This window comes from Oryctolagus cuniculus, chromosome 1 (assembly GCF_051225735.1).
Source record: "Oryctolagus cuniculus isolate XC-2025 breed Fujian yellow rabbit chromosome 1, ASM5122573v1, whole genome shotgun sequence".
NCBI lineage: Eukaryota > Metazoa > Chordata > Mammalia > Lagomorpha > Leporidae > Oryctolagus > Oryctolagus cuniculus.
This window is the reverse complement of record NC_142867.1, coordinates 119397801-119419542: the sequence shown is the minus strand read 5'-3', so window position 1 is coordinate 119419542 and position 21742 is coordinate 119397801. Positions and strand designations below refer to the sequence as shown.

The 21742-nt window shown below is 43.1% G+C and overlaps 1 protein-coding gene across 2 annotated transcripts; it reads right to left on the bottom strand.

Moving 5' to 3' along the window:
• Positions 1 to 376: 376 nt before the first annotated feature.
• On the bottom strand, positions 377 to 21704 carry DDX25 (DEAD-box helicase 25). Of its 2 annotated transcripts, none has more exons than XM_002708616.6 (12): positions 21508 to 21704; positions 20896 to 20962; positions 20608 to 20649; positions 20001 to 20136; positions 19236 to 19328; positions 19020 to 19122; positions 17021 to 17135; positions 16049 to 16226; positions 7154 to 7391; positions 5246 to 5408; positions 1737 to 1925; positions 377 to 664 (listed from the first exon to the last, which is right to left on the bottom strand). In XM_002708616.6, the coding sequence occupies exons 1-12, from the start codon at positions 21568 to 21570 to the stop codon at positions 603 to 605; spliced, it is 1449 nt and encodes a 482-aa protein (XP_002708662.2). In that variant the 5' UTR covers positions 21571 to 21704; the 3' UTR covers positions 377 to 602. The 2 variants fall into 2 exon arrangements, with proteins under 2 accessions (XP_002708662.2, XP_089191433.1); XM_089335307.1 differs by having other exon boundaries at positions 21480 to 21606.
• Positions 21705 to 21742: the final 38 nt, after the last annotated feature.

Genomic DNA, 21742 nt, shown 5'->3' with positions numbered 1-21742 from the left:
ATCTCCTCTAATTTGAAGACACTGAGAAGCAGAACAGGAAAATATTCTGAATTCTGTATGTCATGTGAAGCATTAAAAAAGCAAAAAGCTCTGTCTTCCAAATGGTTTCACACTTTTAACGATTTTACCTGTGCTTTCACCTAAGAAGGTGTGTGAGTGCAAACAGAAGAGGGTGAAGTGGTGAGGGAGGAAAGACACCAAAGGCAAGAAAGGGCAGCCTGGGAGACCTGGAGCTCAAATTCCCAAACCAGTGAAGTTCTACTGCCATCTGGTGGCATTGTCCTAGGCTCACAGAGACAGCATCTGCTCAGATTACATAAAGTAAATAAATATAAATCCCAAATCATCCACAAAGAGACATTTACCTGTGAAGAGATTAGAATAAGAAATGCCTTGTTTTTTTTTTTTATTCAAAAGGACCACGTGCTCCACGTCAATTTGCTTTCAGGAAGACCTCAGGTCTCTAACCCAAGGGCACCACGCCATGCCATCTCTGATAGCTCCATGTTGAAACCGCCTCAACACGAAAAAAAATTACCTTCAAAACCCACTGGGACATTCTCACATAAACTAGGAAATTCACAGATAATAAAGTTCTTTCTTCAATATTCGATCTTTTCAATCTCATCCATGTCTTCAGGGTCAAGCTGCTTAATATTTCTGTCTGAAAGAACAGAGAACGGAACCAGTCTTAACCCAGGGTTATATGGAACTTGGCTCCACCCGATTCTGAATTTCTTAAGACAGTGACACCTTTGGGAAAACCGTTCCTGCGGCATCCTCTACAGAAAGCCCTAAGGCAGGAACATAAGAAATAAAATCAAAATCAAAATAACCAATCAATACTAACCAAAGAGCACCAGATGCAGCAGCCCACAGAACATACTTTTCTAGGTGCCCTGGGGGCAGAAAGAGTGGTCGGTGATAGTGAGGACAGCCTGGGGAGGACAGAGCTCCTCCGCTGCTGTCACTTCTCCAGACCAGGTCCTGGGGGTCATCTCCTAGAGAACGGCCCTAACGGTTCTTCTCCCCAGCTCCTCCTAACAAAGGGGCGCTTAAGGTGCTTCCTGAAGGGTCAGTGGACAAGCAACAGTCTGCAGACCTTTAAAACGACAGTCCGAATGGCATCTACGTGCCAGGTGCATTTTCCTGGGGAGAGTGCCCACTGGTTCCAACAAAGGGCGAGCACCACTGTCCAAGAAGATGAAAACGGTTCTCTCGCCCTGCTCCTCACACACATCTGTGGGCTCTGGGGCAGATCCCAAGACACAGGGCCCTTCGTGTCTCCATCGCAGTGCACCCAGTCAGCCCAGGGCCCCGGCCTTGTTAAGGGGGTGCTGGAGGAAGGGCTGCAGACCTAGATTGTAGGCTCATCCTATCTGGGAGGGTAGAGTAAGAAAGGAAAAGGGTGACTCAAAGAGGAAGCTGATCTTGAAGGACTTAGGTTGCTTAGGGCTCTTCATGGGATAAGAAAATCTGCTCCAGATTCTGGAGTGAGTGCACCGGGTACATCTGAGCTCACATCAGTTCCAGCTGATTTGAACACTTGTCTCCAAGCACCACGTGAGAATTCTACACTCACCCATCTCTTACGGGGTCTCTGGTGGTGTGAGTCAGACATGTCCCTCCCTGCGGCGTCAGCCTGCACGCTATCACGAACCTCCGGGCTGCAGCTCCCAGATGCCCCGCAGCAGTAGCTACGTCTGTAGCTCAGACGCCACAGTGGGGCTACTTACTGAAGTGGTCCTGGATCTTCATCAGCAGGGGCAGCTTATCCACTTCAATCATGTTGAAGGCAAGGCCTTTTTTCCCAAAGCGGCCCGTCCGCCCTATGCGGTGGAGGTACGTCTCATAGTCTGGCTCCTCTAGTTGGTTCACAGGGAGATCAAAGTTCACAACGATTGTGACCTGCTTCACATCAATCCCTGAAAAAGGAGAAACACCGCAGGTTTCCTGTAATATTTTCCTTAAGACATGGCCATGCAAGAACCACATCTGCCAATGGAATTCTCTTTATGGACACAATTTATAAACCAGGCCTGGTTTTCTGTAACTGAAGTACTTCGCTCAGGCAGTTCCTCACATGCTGTGATGTCTCTAATGCGGGGTGAGGGTGTCAACAGAGGCTAGATACTATCACCTCAGACACATATTCACAAAGCATATGCGTGCATGCGTGTACGGGTGTGTGTGTGTGAGGCAACGGTGCTCCACCAAGACCACAGAGCAGCTACCCCCTCCTCTGCCTCTACTATGCTAAGTCCCTAGCAAGACCCTGGGTCTTGTGCCCCCGACCCATTAAGGGACCCCAGCTTGGCTGTACCCCATGGTTAATGTTCTAGTCAGGTCTTTTTTCTTAAGATTTATTTATTTAAAAGGCAGAGTGGCAGAGAGGGAGAGACAGACAGATGAGGGTGTGGGGATGCGGAGTGCACGCAGAACAGGGGATGGGAGGGGAAGGAAGGGAAGGAAATGCGAGAGATCTTCCATCCCCTGGTTTCCTCCCCAAATGGCTGCAACAGTCAGATCTGGGCCAGGCTGAAGCCAGGAACCAGGAACTGCCCAAGTACTTAGGCCATCTTCCGCTACCTTCCTAGGCACCTTAGCAGGGAGCTGTAACCACAGCAGAGTAGCTGTGACCACAACTGGCATTCTGATATGGGACGCTTAGCCTGTTGCACCACAAGTCAGCCCGGTATCATTTTTAAGCCCTTGCCTGACCTCTTACAGCTTCCAGACTGGTTTCCCTGTCTCTTTACCTACTTCTCTGCTCTCACCTGGGGTGGTCACCACAGCAACGTCCAGGGCATGTGTGCTCAGAATCCACTGCTCAAATTGTCCAGGAGAAAGTTCAAACAATTCAAGACCTCAAACCACTGAAATTCTCACCCCTTCCTCTCTTGATTCGCAAACACCACACTTCAGTCACAAAGTCTCAGACTGCAATTTCTCATCCAACTGAACTGCAGCCCTTCCTTCAAAGCCTTCCAAGTCTAATACTGCCTACAAGGACTTCTCTGACCCCTAGTGCCTTTCACTTCCTCACCCCCCAACACTAACAAGCTGTCTGGGTCATGACCCCTGCCTCCCTTGCACTATGCCTCTTCCTCTGTAGGACTTTGTCCCCTCTTTCCTTTAGGGGAAGGGTGGGAATGTTTGGCCTGCAGCCTGTGGGAGGCCCCTGAAATCATTTGCTATGACCCTGCCAAGGCAACTGCAGGTAGATCTTGAAATTCAATAATCTACAGCAGGCTAATTCATCTTATTCCTTTTTTAATTTAAAGATTTATTTATTTGTTTTGAAAGTCAAGAGTTACAGGAGAGAGAGAGAGAGAGATCTTTCAACTACTGGTTCACCCCCCAGGTGGTCATGACAGCCAGTACTGGGCCAAATTGAAGCCAGATGGCTAGAAGCTTCATTTGGGTCTCCCACGTAGGTGAGAGGGGCCCAAACACTGGGTCCATCTTTCACTGCTTTTCCCAGGCCATTAGCAGGGTGTGGATTGTAAGTGGAGCAGCAGATAAGAACCAGTACCCACATGGATGCCAGTGTAACAGTGTAACAGGCAGCAGCCACACCTGCTATGCTGCAACACCAGCAGCAGGATAATTCTTAAGTTGATGATTTTGTATGGCCCGTGAATGATGTTATAACTATCCAAATAACCTTTGGCAGAAAAACAGTTCCCCACCCCTGCTTTAGGGTCTAGAGTTGTGCTATCCAGTATGGTAACCATTAGCTCCATATGACCATTTAAATTAATTAAATCAAATAATTCAGTCCCTTAGTCATGCTAGTCATAACTGAAGTGCTCAAGAGTTGTATATATGGCTAGTGGCTACCAGAAGACAGCACGGAATAGAACCTTTCCATCATTTCAGGAAGTTCTACTGGGTGGCGCCAGTCTACAGAGGCCATGGTCTAGCGGCAGTGAATTCTTCCTTTTTTTTTTTTTTTTTTTTTTTGACAGGCAGAGTTAGACAGTGAGAGAGAGAGAGAGAGAGAAAGGTCTTCCTTCTGTTGGTTCACTCCCCAAATGGCCGCCATGGCGGGCGCTGTGCTGATCCGAAGCCAGGAGCCAGGTGCTTCCTCCTGGTCTCCCATGTGGGTGCAGGGCCCAAGGAACTGGGCCATCCTCCACTGCACTCCTGGGCCATAGCAGAGAGCTGGACTGGAAGAGGGGCAACCGGGACAGAATCCGGTGCCCCAACCGGGACTAGAACCCGGGGTGCTGGCGCCGCAGGTGGAGGATTTACCTAGTAAGCCACGGCGCTGGCCTGACCTCTTCCTTTTTTAGGCTACCCATCAGAGAGCAGAGTTCTGCATTCACTCCTAATACATAATGTTCTCTGTTCTATTTGCTGAACTAAGAATGAACTAGGAAATATGGTTTCAGTATGGAGTCCAAGAAAGGACATAAGGAGGGATGAAGAAAGTAGGGGAAGGCTTCAAAAAAAAAAAAACAAAGATTTTTCTCATTAAATATTAAAAACACCTCAGAGATAGAACACCCTTAGTGATTAGGGAAATGCATATAAAAGCCATAATGACAAACCACTACATATCTGCTAGAATGGTTGAATTAGTAAGAGTGACAATACCAATTGTTGGCAAGGATACAGGGCAACTAGAACTCTCCTACATTGCTGGTGGGAATGCAAAATGATACAGCCACTGTGGGAAAATTTTTCAGTTTCTTATAAAGCCAAACATATACTTATATACCCAGCAATCTTGTTTGTAGGTACCTACCTAACAGAAATGAAAACATATGCTTGTACAAAAACCCATACATGAATTTATATCACAGCTTTATTTAAAATAGCCCCAAACTGGAAACAATCCAAATGCTCTTTAACTGGGGAGTGTACTACCAATGGACTACTACTAGCAATACAAAGGGAATGAATGCTGATACTTGAAAACACTGATGAAACTCAAAATCGTGACATTAAGTGGAAGGAGTCAAGGAACTGTACTGTATGATTTAATTTATATGGCGTTGCAGGAGAGACAAAAATATAGAAATAAAAATATTATTAGTGGTTGTCAACAGTGACGGTATGAGACTGCAAGGAGCATGAAGAAATTTAGGGGAGATACAAATATTTTATATTTTGAATATGGTGATAGTTACAAGACCATGTTTGTTTGACAAGATTCATTGATCTATATACTTGAAAAGAATAAATTTTATCCAATGTAAAATTATATCCCAATACCAGGTTTTAAAAACACACACACCTCGAGCGCACACATTGGTTGTTATAAGAACCTTCTCTTTCCCATCTCGAAACCTCTGGATGATGGAAGCCCGCTGCTCCACAGTCAGCTCTCCGCTTAATAAGGACACCTGGTGGCCATCCTGCATCATCTCCACCGTCAGCCACTTGGCATTTCGACGAGTCTATGTGAAAACACAAGACCCACCACAGCGCCCCAACTTAGGAGCCCGGCTGTGCTGGGCACGCTCATGTATTTGGGGCAGGGTGAGGAGGGAGAGGGCTGAGAGGAGTTCTGCTTCACTGCCCCTCGTTCTTCAAACGGCCTTAGAATGAGGCCTGGGACTCTCCCTCTGCCAGTGTGTCTAAGGGTTACGTTCTCTGAATTCATCAGAACTCTGACTTTCTCACCAATGAAATGCAGATAAATAAGCTCCATCTATGGTGCTGGAATGACAAAATCACTTGATGTACTCACAATAATGACACTCTAATGTGTGCTGGGCAACTGAATAAAAAATGTGTTAGGGCCATGTGCATTCTCACCACAATTTAATGAAGTAGCTACTTATTTTATATGTTTAAAGACAGGAAAAAAAATGCTCCAAAGCTTCAAAATATTAAGTAACCTGCCAAAGTTACATGGCTAGCCAGGGGCAGAGCCTTCCTTCTTTTCTTTTTTCCTTCTTTCTTTTCTTTGCCCCTTTCTTTTCCCCTCCTTTCCCTTTCCTATCTCTCCCTCGTGCCCTCCCTCTCCTTCTCTCTTTTTAATTGGAAATGCTGAGTGACAGGGAGAGCAATCTTCTATTCACTGGTTCACTCCCCAACTGTCTGCAACAGCCAGGGCTGGGGCACACCAAAACCAGGATCCAGGATCCAGGAACTCTATCCGGGTCTCCCAAATGGGTAGCAGGGACCCAAGCACTTGGGCCATCATCTACTGCCTTCTCAGGCACATCAGCAGAAAGCTGGATCTGAAGCGGAGTGGCTGGGACTTGCACTGTCACTCTGATATGGGATGAGGGTGTCCCAAGTGTTGGCTTAACTCCTGTACCACAGTGCCTGCTCCCAGAGCTAAGCTTCCTTTATTCTATGAACACATTTTCAGTGCTGTATGTAGGTTGGGCAGGTGCTAGTCTAGTGCAGTGGATATGGGGGTGAATACAATAGGTCAGATCCTGCTGTCATGAAGCTTAGCATGTTCACATGGTATTGAGAAAATAAATACATGAACATGAAAAATGTCAAACAGCCAAAAATAAAAATAGGGTGATTTAACAGTAACAATCTTGGGGCTATCACTGTGGCACAGTGGGTAAAGCTACCAGCTGGGATACTGGCATTCCATATGGGCACTGGTTTGTGTCCTGTCTGTTCCACTTCCTATCCAGCTCCCTCCTAATGCACCTGGGAAAGCAGCAGAAGATGGTTCAAGTGCTTGGGTCCCTGCACCCATATGAGAGATCCAGAAGAAGCTCCTGGCTCTTGGCTTTGGTCTGGCCCAGCCCTGGCCATCGTGGCCATTTAGGGGAGTGAATCAGCAGATGGAAGATCTCTCTCTCTAACTCTGCCTTTCAAATAAATAAAATAAATCTTTAAAAAATATAGTAACATTCTTAAGAAGGGTCTGTAAAAACTACAATCAACATCAAGCCACTAAATGGAGGAAGTGTTAGAAGTAGTCCCTGTAAAATAAGAAGTCTCTCTATTTCAGATCATATTAAAGATCCCATTCCATTACTGAGCCTTTCTAAGTTTCACCCATAAAATACAGACAGAGTTCAATTCAGAACTGCTCTTAAGATGAAACTAGGTAACATAAAATAAGTGCTGAACACACTACCTGGCAAAATGGCATTTAATATTATCTTCCCCACGCTCCTGGGTAGGGAAATCTGGGCACAAGGAGGACACACTCAGAGGGACTTACCTGACAGAAGATGATGGCCTGGCCAATGGTGATGCCACCATAAATGTTGCACAGAGCTTGGTACTTGTCCTTCCTGTTCCCACATAACACATAATACTGTCGGATGTTGTTCAGCGTCAGCTCCTCTTTACGCAACTTGATGACATTAGGGTCAGGAATGATTCGTTCAGCAAACTGCCACACTGAGTCCTCAAAGGTTGCTGAAAAGAGGAGCATCTGACATTCGGAGGGTAGAGCTCTGTGAGAGAAGAGAAGACGGCGGTCACACAGCTGCCAGCCGCCATTCTCCGTCCAGCACTCCAGGCCCACTGCCACAGGCCGCTCCCCCTGAGCAACGTCCTGCCGTGACGAGCTGCACCTCAGGGGAATGGCCAAGTGTCCTGCGCATTCTTGCCACCAACAACATATATGTAAACACATAAATGGAACTGGCGCTCAGAGCAAAGTTTGAGTATATGTTTTGCAGGATCTGAGGTTTCTCGTGCCGGTTTCCTCCACAGGTGAGGCAGACTCCTGGATGCTCTTTATGGTTATAATCTCACATAAAGCTAAGGGGGGATCAGGGAAACAAGCCAAGTCATTCAGCTAGAGGTGTCACACTCAGATGTCTTGTGAGAGAAAGAAGAGCAGCCCACAAGCAACTTCATTCAGAATGAGAAGACATAAAAAAGATATCAATAAAAGGGGAGCAAACTGAAGAAATTAAAATGTACACTGAACTCATAATGAACACAGGGCTAATTTACATGAAGTTCAAAAAACAGGCAAAAAGAATGTATGGCACCAGGGGTTGGGGTGCAGGCTCACCCTGAGGACGAGGGGCTAGTAATAGGAAAGGGGCTGACGGACACCTGCAGGGTGCTGACAAGTCACATTCCAGTCCCCGGCCTGGGCACCTGCTACACGGGTGTGGCCACTTGTCATAATCCACTCAGTGGTACACTCAGGATGTGATGTGTGTGTTTTCCTGTACATATTTTATACACCAATGAAAAGTTAATTTCTTAAAACAAAGGAGATGAAATATATGAAACTTGTATAACTTAAAATTTATATAAATTTAAGTAAATTTTTATAAACATAAATAAAATTTAAAACAAATGAGAGAGACTATAGAGAAATCATCACTTTTCAAGACGGAGCACTTAGAACAATAAACTGCTCATGCTACCAAGGGGTGGGCGAGATCACGTGGTTCAGTGGTTCCCAAACACTTTTATTTATTTATTTATTTATTTTATTTTATTTTTTGACAGGCAGAGTGGACAGTGAGAGAGAGAGAGACAGGGAGAAAGGTCTTCCTTTACCGTTGGTTCACCCTTTACCATTGGTTCAGGCGCACCGCGCTGATCTGAAGCCAGGAGCCAGGTGCTTCCTCCTGGTCTCCCATGGGGTGCAGGGCCCAAGGACTTGGGCCATCCTCCACTGCACTCCCGGGCCACAGCAGAGAGCTGGCCTGGAAGAGGAGCACCAGGACAGAATCTGGCACCCCCACCGGGATTAGAACCCAGGGTGCCAGCGCCACAGGCAGAGGATTAGCCTAGTGAGCCGCTGCGCTGGCCTCTCTGTGTGCTTTAATGTGGCTATGAGAAAATTTAAAACGACATATGTGGCTTGTATCTTGTATTATATTTCTATTGAATATCACTAGATTAACCTTTTTTTTTAAGCTAAAGGAAGAACAACTGAAAATGGAAGGCTAACTAAACAACATAAATGCTCTAATTTTTACTTATTATTGTCTTGAGTAAAAACCAAAGGGACTCTCTTAGGAAGTCCTTTAGATTACTGAATCTTTCCTGGAGTTCTGAATTTCTCATTTACTGACATGTACATACACAGAAACTTACTGGTAAGAGCACGGCAGTTTTATCTCTGGTTAGAATTATTTTCAGGAGGATGGCTGGCTGAAAATGTGTGTCAGCAGCAGCTGGATCCCCCCATGTCAGGCAGATAGGAGTGAGGAATACTAGAGGTTTATTCTGTGCAAGAATTCCAGACTTGGGTGTACCCTGAGAACAGGGGATTCAGGAACAAAAATGCATATTGTATGGCAGAACCCTTTTGCTCTGTTCCTCTACCCTACTCCAAAATGCCAGCAACCAAGACTTTGTCTCCCATGAAGGAGAACCAAGACATCATACAAGCCGGCGCCGCAGCTCACTAGGCTAATCCTCCGCCTTGTGGCACTGGCACACCGGGTTCTACCCCCGGTCGGAGCACTGGATTCTGTCCCGGTTGCCCCTCTTCCAGTCCAGCTCTCCGCTGTGGCCAGGGAGTGCAGTGGAGGATGGCCCGAGTACCTGGGCCCTGCACCCCATGGGAGACCAGGAGAAGTACCTGGCTCCTGCCATTGATCAGCGCGGTGCGCCAGTTGCAGCGCGCCGGCCGCAGCGGCCATTGAAGGGTGAACCTCTCTCTCTCTCACTGTCCACTCTGCCTGTAAAAAAAAAAAAAAAAAAAAAAAAAAAAAGACATCATACAGTCCCAACGCCCTCCAGATGACAATCATTCTAAATGAAGCTACAAGCCCCAGCTACGCACACAGAGCTACCAATTAGAATTTAGCTCCTCAGATTATGAAATGCTAGCCAAGAGGAAAGGTCTGCTGTGAAAGACAGAGACTGGAGAAAACCAACCAAAAAGACAGCTTGGATAATTCAGAGACAATGTTGACCAGGAAACCTTTTAAAAAACAGTGTAAGTAGTATCTTCAGAGGGACAGCAACAGATATTTCATCCATAACAGGTAGGAAGAAAACAATCAGAGAATATAGCTCTAGGCAAACAGAAAGAGAAAGCTAAATTACTGAGTTATTTTAATGACAAAAGGACACACAACTGGAGCTAAAGGTAAACAAACACAGAGCATAATGTGCCCTGTGAAGGAAGCAACCTGGGGTGGGAACAATGGGGAAGGGAATGTAAAAAGTGTATTTGGGGGGCCAGCACTGTGGCACAGTGGGTAAAGCCACTGCCTGAAGTGCTGGCATCCCACATGGGCATCGGTTCAAGTCCTGGCTGCTCCACTTCCAATCCAGCTCCCTGGCCTCAGAATCAGCCCTAAAGGCATTCGGATCTGGCTGAAAAGCCCATGAGAGTATTTCAGGCATGGAAAGCCAAGACACACTGGCAAAAGATCTCTGTGAGTGAGATCCCAGTGGAAAGAACAGGTCATCAAAGAAGGAGGTACCTTTCTCTGAAGGGAGGAGAGAACCTCCACTTTGACAATACCTTGTCTAAACAAGATAAGAGTCGGAGAACTCAGAGGGCTTCCATAGCCTTGGAAACTCATGACTGGAGCATAGGGAGATTACTGATACCATAGACAGGAGTGTCAATTGGTAAAGTCAACAACAGGAGTCACTGTGCACTTACTCCTCATGTGGGATCTCTGTCCTTAATGTGCTGTGCATTGAGATTTAATGCTATAACGAGTACTCAAACAATATATTTCACTTTGTGTTTCTATGGGGGTGCAAACTGTTGAAATCTTTACTTAATGCATACTAAACTGATCTTCTGTAAAAAAAAAAAAAAAAGAAATTATCAATTCCCAACTTGACTCTCACTGGGATTAAACATGACAATAGGTCTGATCTGATTTCATCATCATTTAAAAAAAAATCATCTATTATTTTTCACTTTATGTTTCTGTGTGGGAGCAAACTGTTGAAATCCTTACTTAATGTATACTAACCTGATCTACTGTATATTAAGATAATCGAAAATGAATCTTGATGTGAATGGAAGGGGAGAGGGAGTGGGAAAGGGGAGGTTTGTGGGTGGGAGGGACGGTATGGGGGGGAAGCCATTGTAATCCATAAGTCGTACTTTGGAAATTTATATTCATTAAATAAAAGTTAAAAAAAAAAAGGAAAAAAAAAAGAAAAAGAAAAAAGACTGTTGCAGAACTAAAACAAACAAACAAAACGGTTCCCAGGAAAGGGCAGAAAAGTTGAACAATACTTTTTCATTTGTTTACTGAAATTGTAACTTACTTGGAATTTACCTTTAATTTCATAAGTTTAAATCACCACTGTGCTTTACAACTGTTTTCCCTGAGAAAGAGAAGGTTAACTTATGATGATGTTTAATGTACCTCAGAGTATTTACAAATCATGGACATTTCGAGGTGGTCAGGCTGCTGGCTGCGATGCCTGCATCCCATGTTGCAGTGCCTGGGTTCATGTGGTGGCGCTGCTTCCTGCTGATGCACACTCTGGGAGACAGATGATGGCTCAAGTAGTTGGGTCCCTGCCACCTAAATGGGAGACCTGAATTAAGTTCCTGGCTCCCAGCTTAGGCCTGGCTCTGGCTATCGTGGGTACTTGGGGAGTTAATCAACATATGGGAGCTTTCTCTTTTGCTCTCTCTTTCAAAAAAAGAAAAAAGAAATAAAAGGGTATTTACAACATTCCAACAGGTGGTCTACCAAAACAAGCCTGTCTTTTTGGTTGAGAGGCATTTCCAAAGAGCTAGAAACAAATTCTTCACTTGATCTTAGCCTAAAAGGCTGAGAAGTGATAACAAATTCTTACAAGTCTAAAGGATCTTAAATATTCTCACCATAAGAAAATAAAATGACATGGCAACTGTAAGGTGATAGATATTAATTATTAGCCTGACTATGGAAATCACTTCACAATGTACATGTATGTCAACAAATCATGTTATATATAACCTCAGAAATTTGAATATAAACCTACCTATGACCCAGCAATCTCACTCCTGGGAATTTACCCACATGAAATGAAATCAGCATACGAAATAGTTATCTGTACCCCCATGTTTATTGCAGCTCAATTCACAATAGCTAAGACATGGAATCAACCTAAATGCCTGTCAACTGAAGACTAGATAAAGAAATTATGGGAATACTACACAGCAGTAAAAAAAAATGAAATACAGTCATTTGCAATAAAATGGATGAATCTGGAAAACATCATACTTCATGAAATAAGCCAGTCCCAAAGGGACAAATACCGTATGTTCTCCCTGATCTGTGACAACTAACAGAGCACCTAAAAGGAAACCTGTAGAACTGAAATTGACACTTTAAGAGACAATGACTTGAACAGCCTTTTTCTTGACTGTTGAGGAACAGGTTTTTTTTTTTTTAATTTTTTTTCTTTTTTTTTCCTTCTTAATTCCACTGGTTGAACTCTTAACACAGAATTATTCATATGTGTATAAATTCAATTGAAAATATATCTCAATAAAAGATAAGAGTGGGAATAAGAGAGGGAGGATCTGTACAGTTCTGCATACATTCCTACAGATATCCTTCTAAGGGTATAGTTAAAAACTTTCCATGGGACTCCAAATCCCATTAAGCGGGGTGGTAATAATGCCATCTTAAGTGTTAAAGTGATCATATTAAGTTTTAAATTGATCATATAGATAATACTAAGTGTTAAAGGGCTCATATAAATAAGATCAAGTGTCTGGTAATAACAATAGATAGAATTAAAAAGGAGAGAATGATCCAACATAGGAAGCAGGCAACACAGCAGACTCATAGAATGACAAATGGCCTACACAGCACTCTGACCTCAGAATCAGCCCTTAAGCCATTTGGATCTGGCTGAAAAGCCCATGAGAGCATTACAGGCATGTAAAACTGAGATGCGGTAAAAAAAAACAACCTATATGAAGGATCTCTGTGAGTGAGATCCCAGTGGAAAGAAGGGGTCATCAAAGAAGGAGGTACCTTTCTCTGAAGGGAGGAGAGAACTTCCACTTTGCTGATGGCCTTGTCTAAATACTGATGGAGGTTGTGAACTCAAGAGGCTTCCATAGCCTTGGCAGCTTATGATAAGAGCCTTGGGCGATTACTGAAGTCATACATAAGAGTGTTAATTGTTAAATTAACAACAGGAGTCACTGTGCACTTATTCCCCATGCAGAACCTCTGTCCTTAATGAGAATTAACTGTAAAACTTGTTCTCAAACAGTTTTTATATTTTGTGTGTGTGTGGGTAAAAATTTTTACTTTACTTAGTAAAATATTTACTTAGTACAAAATTGGTCTTTTGTGTACAAAGTTAATAGAAAGTGAATCTTAATGGAGAATGGGACTGGGAAGGGGAGAGGAAGGAGGAGGAAGGGATGGGAGGGTGGGTATGGTGGGAAGAATCACTATACTCCTAAAGCTGTACTTATGAAATTTGTACTCATTAAATAAAAGGTTTAAAAATAAAGAAAAATAAACTGAAAATAAAACCATCATGTTATATACAAGAATACATGTGATTTTTGTCACTTATACCTCAATAAAGTTGAAAAAAATTTACTAAAATGAAAGAATTGTAAATAAATAAAACCCTACCATTATGAATAAGCAAAATTGTAAATATTCCACACTTAGACATTTTTATTAGATGTCATCACAACGGACTGATACTAATCAACTTGGGCTTAGTGAGAGTAGAGCTACAAGTCAGAATACTAAATTTGACTGCAATTAGTTTGATTACCATATGAAAGAAGCCTAAAGGAAGTTCAGAGAAGTATTATTGGAAAAGAAAAGAAAACAAGTTTAAGCATCCAATTGTTCTGAGACAGAAAGCGATATTTTTAAAATTAAGGGTAGGTAAAAGCTGTTTAACTAGTTCAATTATATTTACATTCTTGTAAAAAGTTTTATATTTATGTTTCTTAAGAATATGTAATAGTGCCTACAAAACTTATATATCTAATAATGAGTTAAAAGGAGTTAAAATGCTTATCAGAATTAAATATTTATGTAAAATATTGTTATATTTTCTTGGATATATTTGATTAGTTCTACTCTCAATTACTACTAATTACTGCTAATTATTTTTTCTATTGTTTTGCTTAAATAGTAGCATTTATGTAACATAAAAGTATAGAATATATCATTTCAATAGTGTCTTTTTAAAATTTATTTTTATTTATTTATTTTTTTGACAGGCAGAGTGGACAGTGAGAGAGAGAGACAGAGAGAAAGGTCTTCCTTTGCTGTTGGTTCACCTTCCAATGGATGCCGCGGCTGGCGCACTGCGCTGATCCGAAGGCAGGAGCCAGGTGCTTCTCCTGGTCTCCCATGTGAATGCAGGGCCCAAGCACTTGGGCCATCCTCCACTGCACTCCCGGGCCATAGCAGAGAGCTGGCCTGGAAGAGGGGCAACCGGGACAGAATCCGGTGCCCCGACCGGGACTAGAACCCAGTGTGCTGGCGCTGCAAGGCGGAGGATTAGCCTATTGAGCCACGGCGCCGGCCAGAATATATCATTTCAAATAAACATCCTTTTTACATTTAATGTTAAAGTAATAACACGTGTGTATGATTATTTCTCCTCCTTTATATACTTTCTGTCTGCTGTGCTGTATCTCAGTCTAAAAAGTTTGTCACTCTAAAGAAAGAAATAACTTGAGTTTCCCAGAACTGGCATGCACAAATTTTGAGAATGAAAGGATGCACTAAATGTCTAGTACAATGAATCACAAAAGCTCTGAACCAAAGCATGTCATTGAGAAGTTTCAGAACACCACAGAGAAAGAAGATCCCAAAAGCTTCCAGAGGGAAAAAACAAAAACAAAAACAAAACAAGTCATACTCTAAGGCTTGGAAGTTAGGATGACATTAAACTTTGGCAGTAACAGTACTAGAAGCTGAGGACATTAAATATTAAAGTTATGCTAAAGAAATTTTATCAAATTGCTTTCAGATTTTCAACACAGAATTCCTATCAAGACAAACTATCAATCAAAAAATCAAATCTACATATATAATAAAAAATTTCTAGCATTTGAGGTTTGATTAAATAACTGTCTACACATTTATTTTAGGACCTCAGAAAATACACTCCAGCATATTGAGGAAGTACCTGAGAAAAAGAATCCTGCAAATATTTAAAACTGTAAATGAGCAAAGGAAGACCCTTGATGGCAGTTGTGCAAGAGGCATTAGAGAGCAGTCAGACGGAGGAGCCTGAGAGATCGCCAAGAAAAAACAGAAACTGATGAATTTTAAGATGTAATTGACTATTTGGAAATATCACTGACATATAACACATATAATGGAATAGCTCACAAAAAAACCAAAGATCTCTATATAGTGAAACTATCCAAATGGAAAAAAAGGCAATTATTAAATCTAAGGGAAAAAAATCTGTTTAAGAAAAATATAATGACAATGCTCAGTCCAGCAGTGAACAGAACAACATACTAATACTCTATTATTAGTATTATTAATGTTAATAAAACATGACTGTTAACTCTCATGATACAATCATGGACAGGTGACACAGGGGACAGAAATGGGGAGTGGTTGATGGTTTAAAAGAACTCGGTTCCTACTAACTGTAATTGGAAGTAAGTAGACAATGGCTATACATCAGCAAAGAGCAGTAGCACACTATCTAAAGGTCTGAATGCTAATATCAGAAAAGCGTTCTTGGGGTGGGGCAGGGGGTTACTATTATCCCATCACAAGTCTTTCAGTACTATTTGAATTTAACATATGTTACTTAAAAGCCAGCAATACAGATTCCTAAACCATATTTCTCTGATTCAGTAAGTCTGCTCTATCTAGTTATCTTTTGTATCCTCACAGTACTCTTACACCGCTTTACTAAACCTCTTTAGAATTTTGCTTAAAATAGAAAACACTGCTGGAAGTTCTGGTGCAGACTCACTATCCAGATTCCACCTGCAGCCCTGCATTGTGAAAATCAAGTCCAGGCAAGGTTATTAGGGGAAGAAGCTGGGAACTACAGCAGTCAGAAGACCCCATGAGCTGGAGGAAAACTCAGATTTGTTTTACAGGTGGAGGTGGTAAGGAATTAAGCAGTAAAGACAATTAAAAGCAGCAGACAAAGTTCCTCACTTGGACAGAAGACCCAGGAAGAAAGGACGAATCTGAATTACCTTTGAATACGAATACTCTGATCTGAGAATCCTTGGGTATCAATCATCACATCTGCTTCATCCAGGACAAACACACGAATCTTAGTCAAATCAATCAGTTTTCGCTTGAAACACCAATCTAAGACAGTGCCAGGAGTACCAATTACAATCTGTTTGGTGACCTCAGTGCCTCTGGGAACTAGGGGAAAAGAAAGGGTTTTAAGCTTTCCTTCAGATGCAAACAGCCTCACCCCAAAAGGCCACAATGCAGGGCAACACAGCACAAAACCCATAAGCAAAAGCACAGATGGTAATGATTTTCCAAGTGCAAACCCTGAGGCTCAAGGTGGTTTATGATTTTTTCAGAGTTTTAGGATAAATTCTCAAGTTTCTAGTTTATCATAATAGTCCCATTTATCTGATTCTAACTCATGGTAATTTAAAAATCGCATTACAGCTATGTGACTGTCTTATAGAAATACTGGAACATTTGTGAGAAACTACAAACCTTTCCCAAAGAGGAAACAACCTAAATGTCCATCAGTTGGTTATATTAGATAAATTACAGTGCAACTAGTCAAAAGAGTGAATGGCATGAAAAACGCTCTAAGTTTTGTAAATGCTCAATGAAAACACACACATTTACATGGCTGGATCGGCTCAAAACAAAAGGCAAAAAACATAGGCCTGCCTGTTAATAAGACTGCTATGTTGGGAACTAGAGTTTGGAGGAAAGGAAGAATCATTTTTACCTTCTAATGGTTTGTAAAGTTTTTCTTTTAATTATAAGCATGTAATAGGCTAAAAGGAAAAAAAATGCCTTCTGCACAAAACAATCAAGTCTCAAAGAAAAGAACATAGAATAACAACAGGTGCTATTACACCTCCCATCTTAGAGACAGTGATGAGAAAGTAGAGAAGCTCTATAACCAGCTTGTTAGAGGTGAAGCTGCAATTTAAAAAATCAGCCAGAACTGGCTAACTGGTACCTACTTCGATTCCCTCGAATGGCATACATCACTTGAACATCCACACAGAATTTTCCCATCTGTTCAACCACACGACCAGTCTGCAGAGCCAGTTCGTAAGTAGGGGCCAGGCAGAGGCACTGTCAGATAGAAAAGAGAGGAAGAGGAAAGTTCATATCAGCCATTGTTCAAACTTGAAACACATGACAATTTTTAAAGCGAGAGCTACAGAAATGAAACTGGAGATTTAGGCTGCATGTTTTAAATGGGATACACTTTAAAAGTTAGTACGTTTGAAGTGAGTGCTAAGTACTGGAGGAGGAAGGGGTGGAAACACGGAGAATTAGCTAGCTTTTACGTATTTTCCTCTACAGGACTATCTGGAAACACAGGTTACTGGTCACCCTTGTTTTGTGTGGGGATAATGGGATGTAGGAAGGCTGTGAATCAATGAGAGAGGGAACAAAAGACAGTTAACAGCCTGAGCAATCGTCATCACCTCCTGCCTGTTGATCAGTCTGCCTCTTTCCACAACAGTCCCTGCTTGCTCCAATCCATCTATATTTTCTACCTACCTACCCACCCACCAACCCCTCTCAGAATGATATTCTCCCAAACTCTTTATTATTCCATGGTGGTGGTTGTCGATGGAGCAAGATGTTGATGGAAGAAACTGGTGGTATCTAATCATTTATGTGTTTCCATTAGGGATATGTGATACAGAGGGAATCAGAGTGCTAAAAATATTTTCCACGCACACTTCTCAACAAGTGCTCAAGCACGACTTACCGTGAAGAATTTTTATTGATAATATCAAACTTCAAATGTAAATATCATTGACCTTGTATAACATGTTCAAGACTTCCCATGTGTGATCTTAATCTCCTACATCCAAAGCTTATCTTGCTAATCATAGGGGCAGCTTACTAAGAGAACCCCCCCCTTTAAAAAATTTATTTATTTATTTCAAAGGCAGAGTTACAGAGGGGGCAGAGGCAGAGAGAAAGAGAGAGAGAGAGATCTTCCATCTGTTGGTTCACTCCCCAGATGGCCACAATAGCTGGAACCGGGCCAATCCCAAGCCAGGAGCTTCTTCAGGGTCTCCCGCACAGGTACAGGGGCCGAAGGACTTGGGCCATCCTCTACTGCTTTCCCAGGCAATAGCAGAGAGCTGGATAGAAGTGGAGCAGCCCGGACTGGAACCAGCACCCATACAGGATGCCAGCACTGCAGACGGCAGCTTTACCTGCTACGCCACAGCGCCAGCCCGAGAGCGCCCTGGTGTTCCACACAGCATTCATTTCAGTGGAGACGGGAGCTCAGCTTGTCAATCAGTCAGCGAGTGAAGTTCGGAGAAAGAGGGACAGACTACCAGATGTTTTTCATGAGTGAAAACTAGACTAAGAGAACCGCGAGCTGGGTGACAGTCTTTGTTCAGTCACTCTGACTGTGCAACTTCAGCAGACACTTCTTACCCCAAGCATCAGCTTCCTTCTCTGCTCAATCGGTGAGGCGGACTAGATGAGCTCCTGGCCCTACAGCTCTACGGGATCATCACCGCATGCTTACTTTATTCCAAGAACAGTGCTAAAAATGGACATTGTTTCACTGCGTCTGCACGATAATCCTAGGAGATAAGCATCCACTCACCCATCATTCATGCATGCAATGCTCATTAGCAATTTCTACGAGTTAGGCATGCTGCTAGGACTCAAGGGTGAATAGATCAGCTGTGACTTGTGTTTCCTGAGATGCTTTGCAGACAAGGAAACAGACCCAGAGAACTTGCCTGAGACATTTGGCCAGCAAATGGAAAGGCGAGGATGGGCACCAGCTGCACTGTAGAAGCCTGTGTTCTGCATCCCTGCCCCATTCTGCTGCCCAGTGCTCTATGATTTTATGGAAGAATGCCTATTCTAAATATAGTATCATTGTAGTAATCACATAATTTCAGTAACATCACTTATTACCAATATATCACTGGCATTATGAGGATTCCCATCCTTCCCTTGGTCTTTCCTTACCTGTGGGAATAGTTCAGAGGCATTAACTCTACTTAGCATTGCCAAGACAAAGGCAGCTGTTTTTCCTGTTCCAGACTGGCTCTGTGCTATGAGGTTCTGGGGTCTGCAGAAGAGAGGAGACCACTGGACATAAACTGAATACAAGAACTTAGGCATAAATTGAAAAGAGGAGACTAAAAATAACCAAGGTGGAACACCACTGCCCTGGAAACTCACGGATGTGCGAGCATCATGGGGAGAGCCATCTCCTGGATTTTGGATGGTCTGTTAAATCCCATTGCATAGATCCCTTTCAGTAACTCTTCCTTTCTGTCAAAAACAAAGACGATCACCTGGAGCCTAGAGTTTCTCAGCAGCTTCAGAAACGTAGACTTGAAAGATGAATTCTAAACTCAGCCACTTTGCAACTGAGCTTTAAAAATATTTAGAAATACATCATTCATACCCTAACTCCTGGGCACGTACAATCACGTCTGTGCTGCTGAACCCTTACGCTATAAGCCCATGCTATGCGCAGTGGTAAGGGTCCAAAGTTGAACTTTGTTTTGAACAACAAAGAAAAAAATTCATCTGATAAAAGGAGCGTACCGGTTTTCTTCAAGACTTATTTTCTGCATAAGCAGACAACGATGTGACATTTATTGTTTAATTCTTTTTCACAAATGGCATTGATGTTTGTGTCATTAATGCTCTTGTATCTGAATTCTGGTATGGAGACCAGCAATACGGCTGCATCTGTTTTAGCAATTCTCCCTTATCACTGCAAGATTAAAATCTTTTAAAACAAAAACATGTCATTTTGCTAGGCAACTCAGGTACCCTAGCATTCTTTGTGCTATATTTCAACTGCATGTAAAATGTATACATTTTATTTTAATACTGAGTTTCAGGAAACCCGGATGGTTTTATTACCAGCAGGTCAGTTTGTTCTGGGTTGTGCTTTCCAGCATTTTCCCATACTAAAAGGGTGAAAATACTCACAGTCTCAGCTCTTCAAACGTTTTTACTGAGTAGAGTGGAGAGCTAGGATCCTTTTGTAAGACTTCAACTCGGTGACTGGATTCTACCAAGGACTGACGGATTAACTTGTTTAAGAGTGAATTAGCTGCCAAATCCACTACAACAGCAAAAAGAAAAGTGGAGGACATCAGGACTCCTGAATGGCCATCTAATCACCTGGTTTCTCCCGTTCAACAGTTAAACAGCAAGCAGTTCCCTCTATTCTCATCTGTCATATAAAAGAAGGTTCTAGAAAGAATGACATAGCACCGAGAATTCATTTTTCAACGAAGATCTAGCATCTTATGCTCTGCTATAACACCTCAAGGAAGCCTACATCTACAGGAGACCTATTGTTCCTTGTCAGCTGGGAATTTCAATCCATTAGCTGTATATCCAATTTCAACTTATTTTAAATACATACATCCCAGTCTTAATTTGGTATTTCTTCTGATATTCCCAATTCATAAAGAAAACAGAAGCAAAGTCTGCTGTTTGCTAACGGAGATTGTATTATTCATCCAAATTGTAAAAATGATAAACCAAAACAGAATGTATTATGATACATGCAAATTAATTAATCTCCTACCTACATCTTCTTCTTCATTTTCATCTATGTTAATAGAATCATCTAAAAGGAAGAAAGACAAACGATAATTGTAAAGATAAAGGCTGAACAGATATGTAAGGTGCAGTACGCCTATTTTTCTTCTTGTTCATAGAGCATATATTGACAGGAAGAGTCATTTCATGAGTAGGATGATTGGAAAAGGTTTTGAATGAACAGAACCAAAGTATTTCAATAGGCAGGGACATGATGAAAGCAGTATTTCTAAAACCAATTCAAGCCAATCTGATTCACTCTAACAGCACTCACCTATGTCTGGGACTGTAGTATTCTTAACACCATGAAGGTTCTTCCGGGGGTGGATGAGGTTTGAAAACTAGTGAAAGACACAAATTTCAACCCGTATTAGGAAATACACCATCACGCAGCCCAGCGCTCCCCTACAAAGGTGCTGGAAGGGGTTCAGGAAGACCACTGCCACACAGCTTGCTCTGCAGTGTTACGGGACAGGTCTCCCATGTGAAGTATCCTAACCAGGTAAATTCCCCTGGAACAGGCCAGATTAAGTGTGCGCGGTACCTGGGGGTCACACCACCACCAAGGAGAGGCTGACTAGGAAAGCAAATCGGCAGATTTAAGGAGGAAGCCAGCTCAGTGGTCAAGTTGGGAATAGAAAACCAGTCTAGTCAGGACTACCAGCTGCTTTCCCTCCCTGGGTTTCCAGGTGTCTTCATTTTGTCTGTCCAAACCAAAGGTCTTGTCTCTCCCGGGGTCTCCTTTGGCCCTCTTCCCACATCTCCCCTCTCCCATTTGACACCCACTCCAAACGCGAGCAGGGCTCCCCCTCCCCACCCGAGCGGTTTCTCCTCGGGGAGCCCTGTTCTAGCCCCCACCCTTCGGCCCTCCCCAGGTGGCGGTTACGTGGCTGTTCAGCCGCTCGCTCTCAGCCGCCCCTGTGTCGCCTGCCCAAAGTAACGACGCCATAGCTGCGGTGGCTGCTCCCGCCCCCAGCACGTGCTTCCAGCACAGGCGCGAGGCAGCGCCCGGCCCCACCCGGCGTCCAATGAGCTTCCTCGGGGGGCAGGCCTAAGCGCCCGCGCCCACCACCCGCGGGGCAGCGCGCAGGCGCCTGAGGGTTGGCGCGGGGTGGGGGGCG

What these genes read in the sequence shown, in the direction of transcription:
- DDX25 (XM_002708616.6), bottom strand. Translation starts at nt 21,570, where the DNA reads ATGGCGTCGTTACTTTGGGCAGGCGACACAGGGGCGGCTGAGAGCGAG. An exon ending in AAATGAAGAAGAAGATGTAG is followed by an intron (nt 20,137 to 20,607) that starts GTAGGAGATTAA and finishes TTGCTGTTGTAG; the next exon opens with TGGATTTGGCAGCTAATTCA. An exon ending in AGGCCATCATCTTCTGTCAG is followed by an intron (nt 5,409 to 7,153) that starts GTAAGTCCCTCT and finishes GTTTTCACATAG; the next exon opens with ACTCGTCGAAATGCCAAGTG.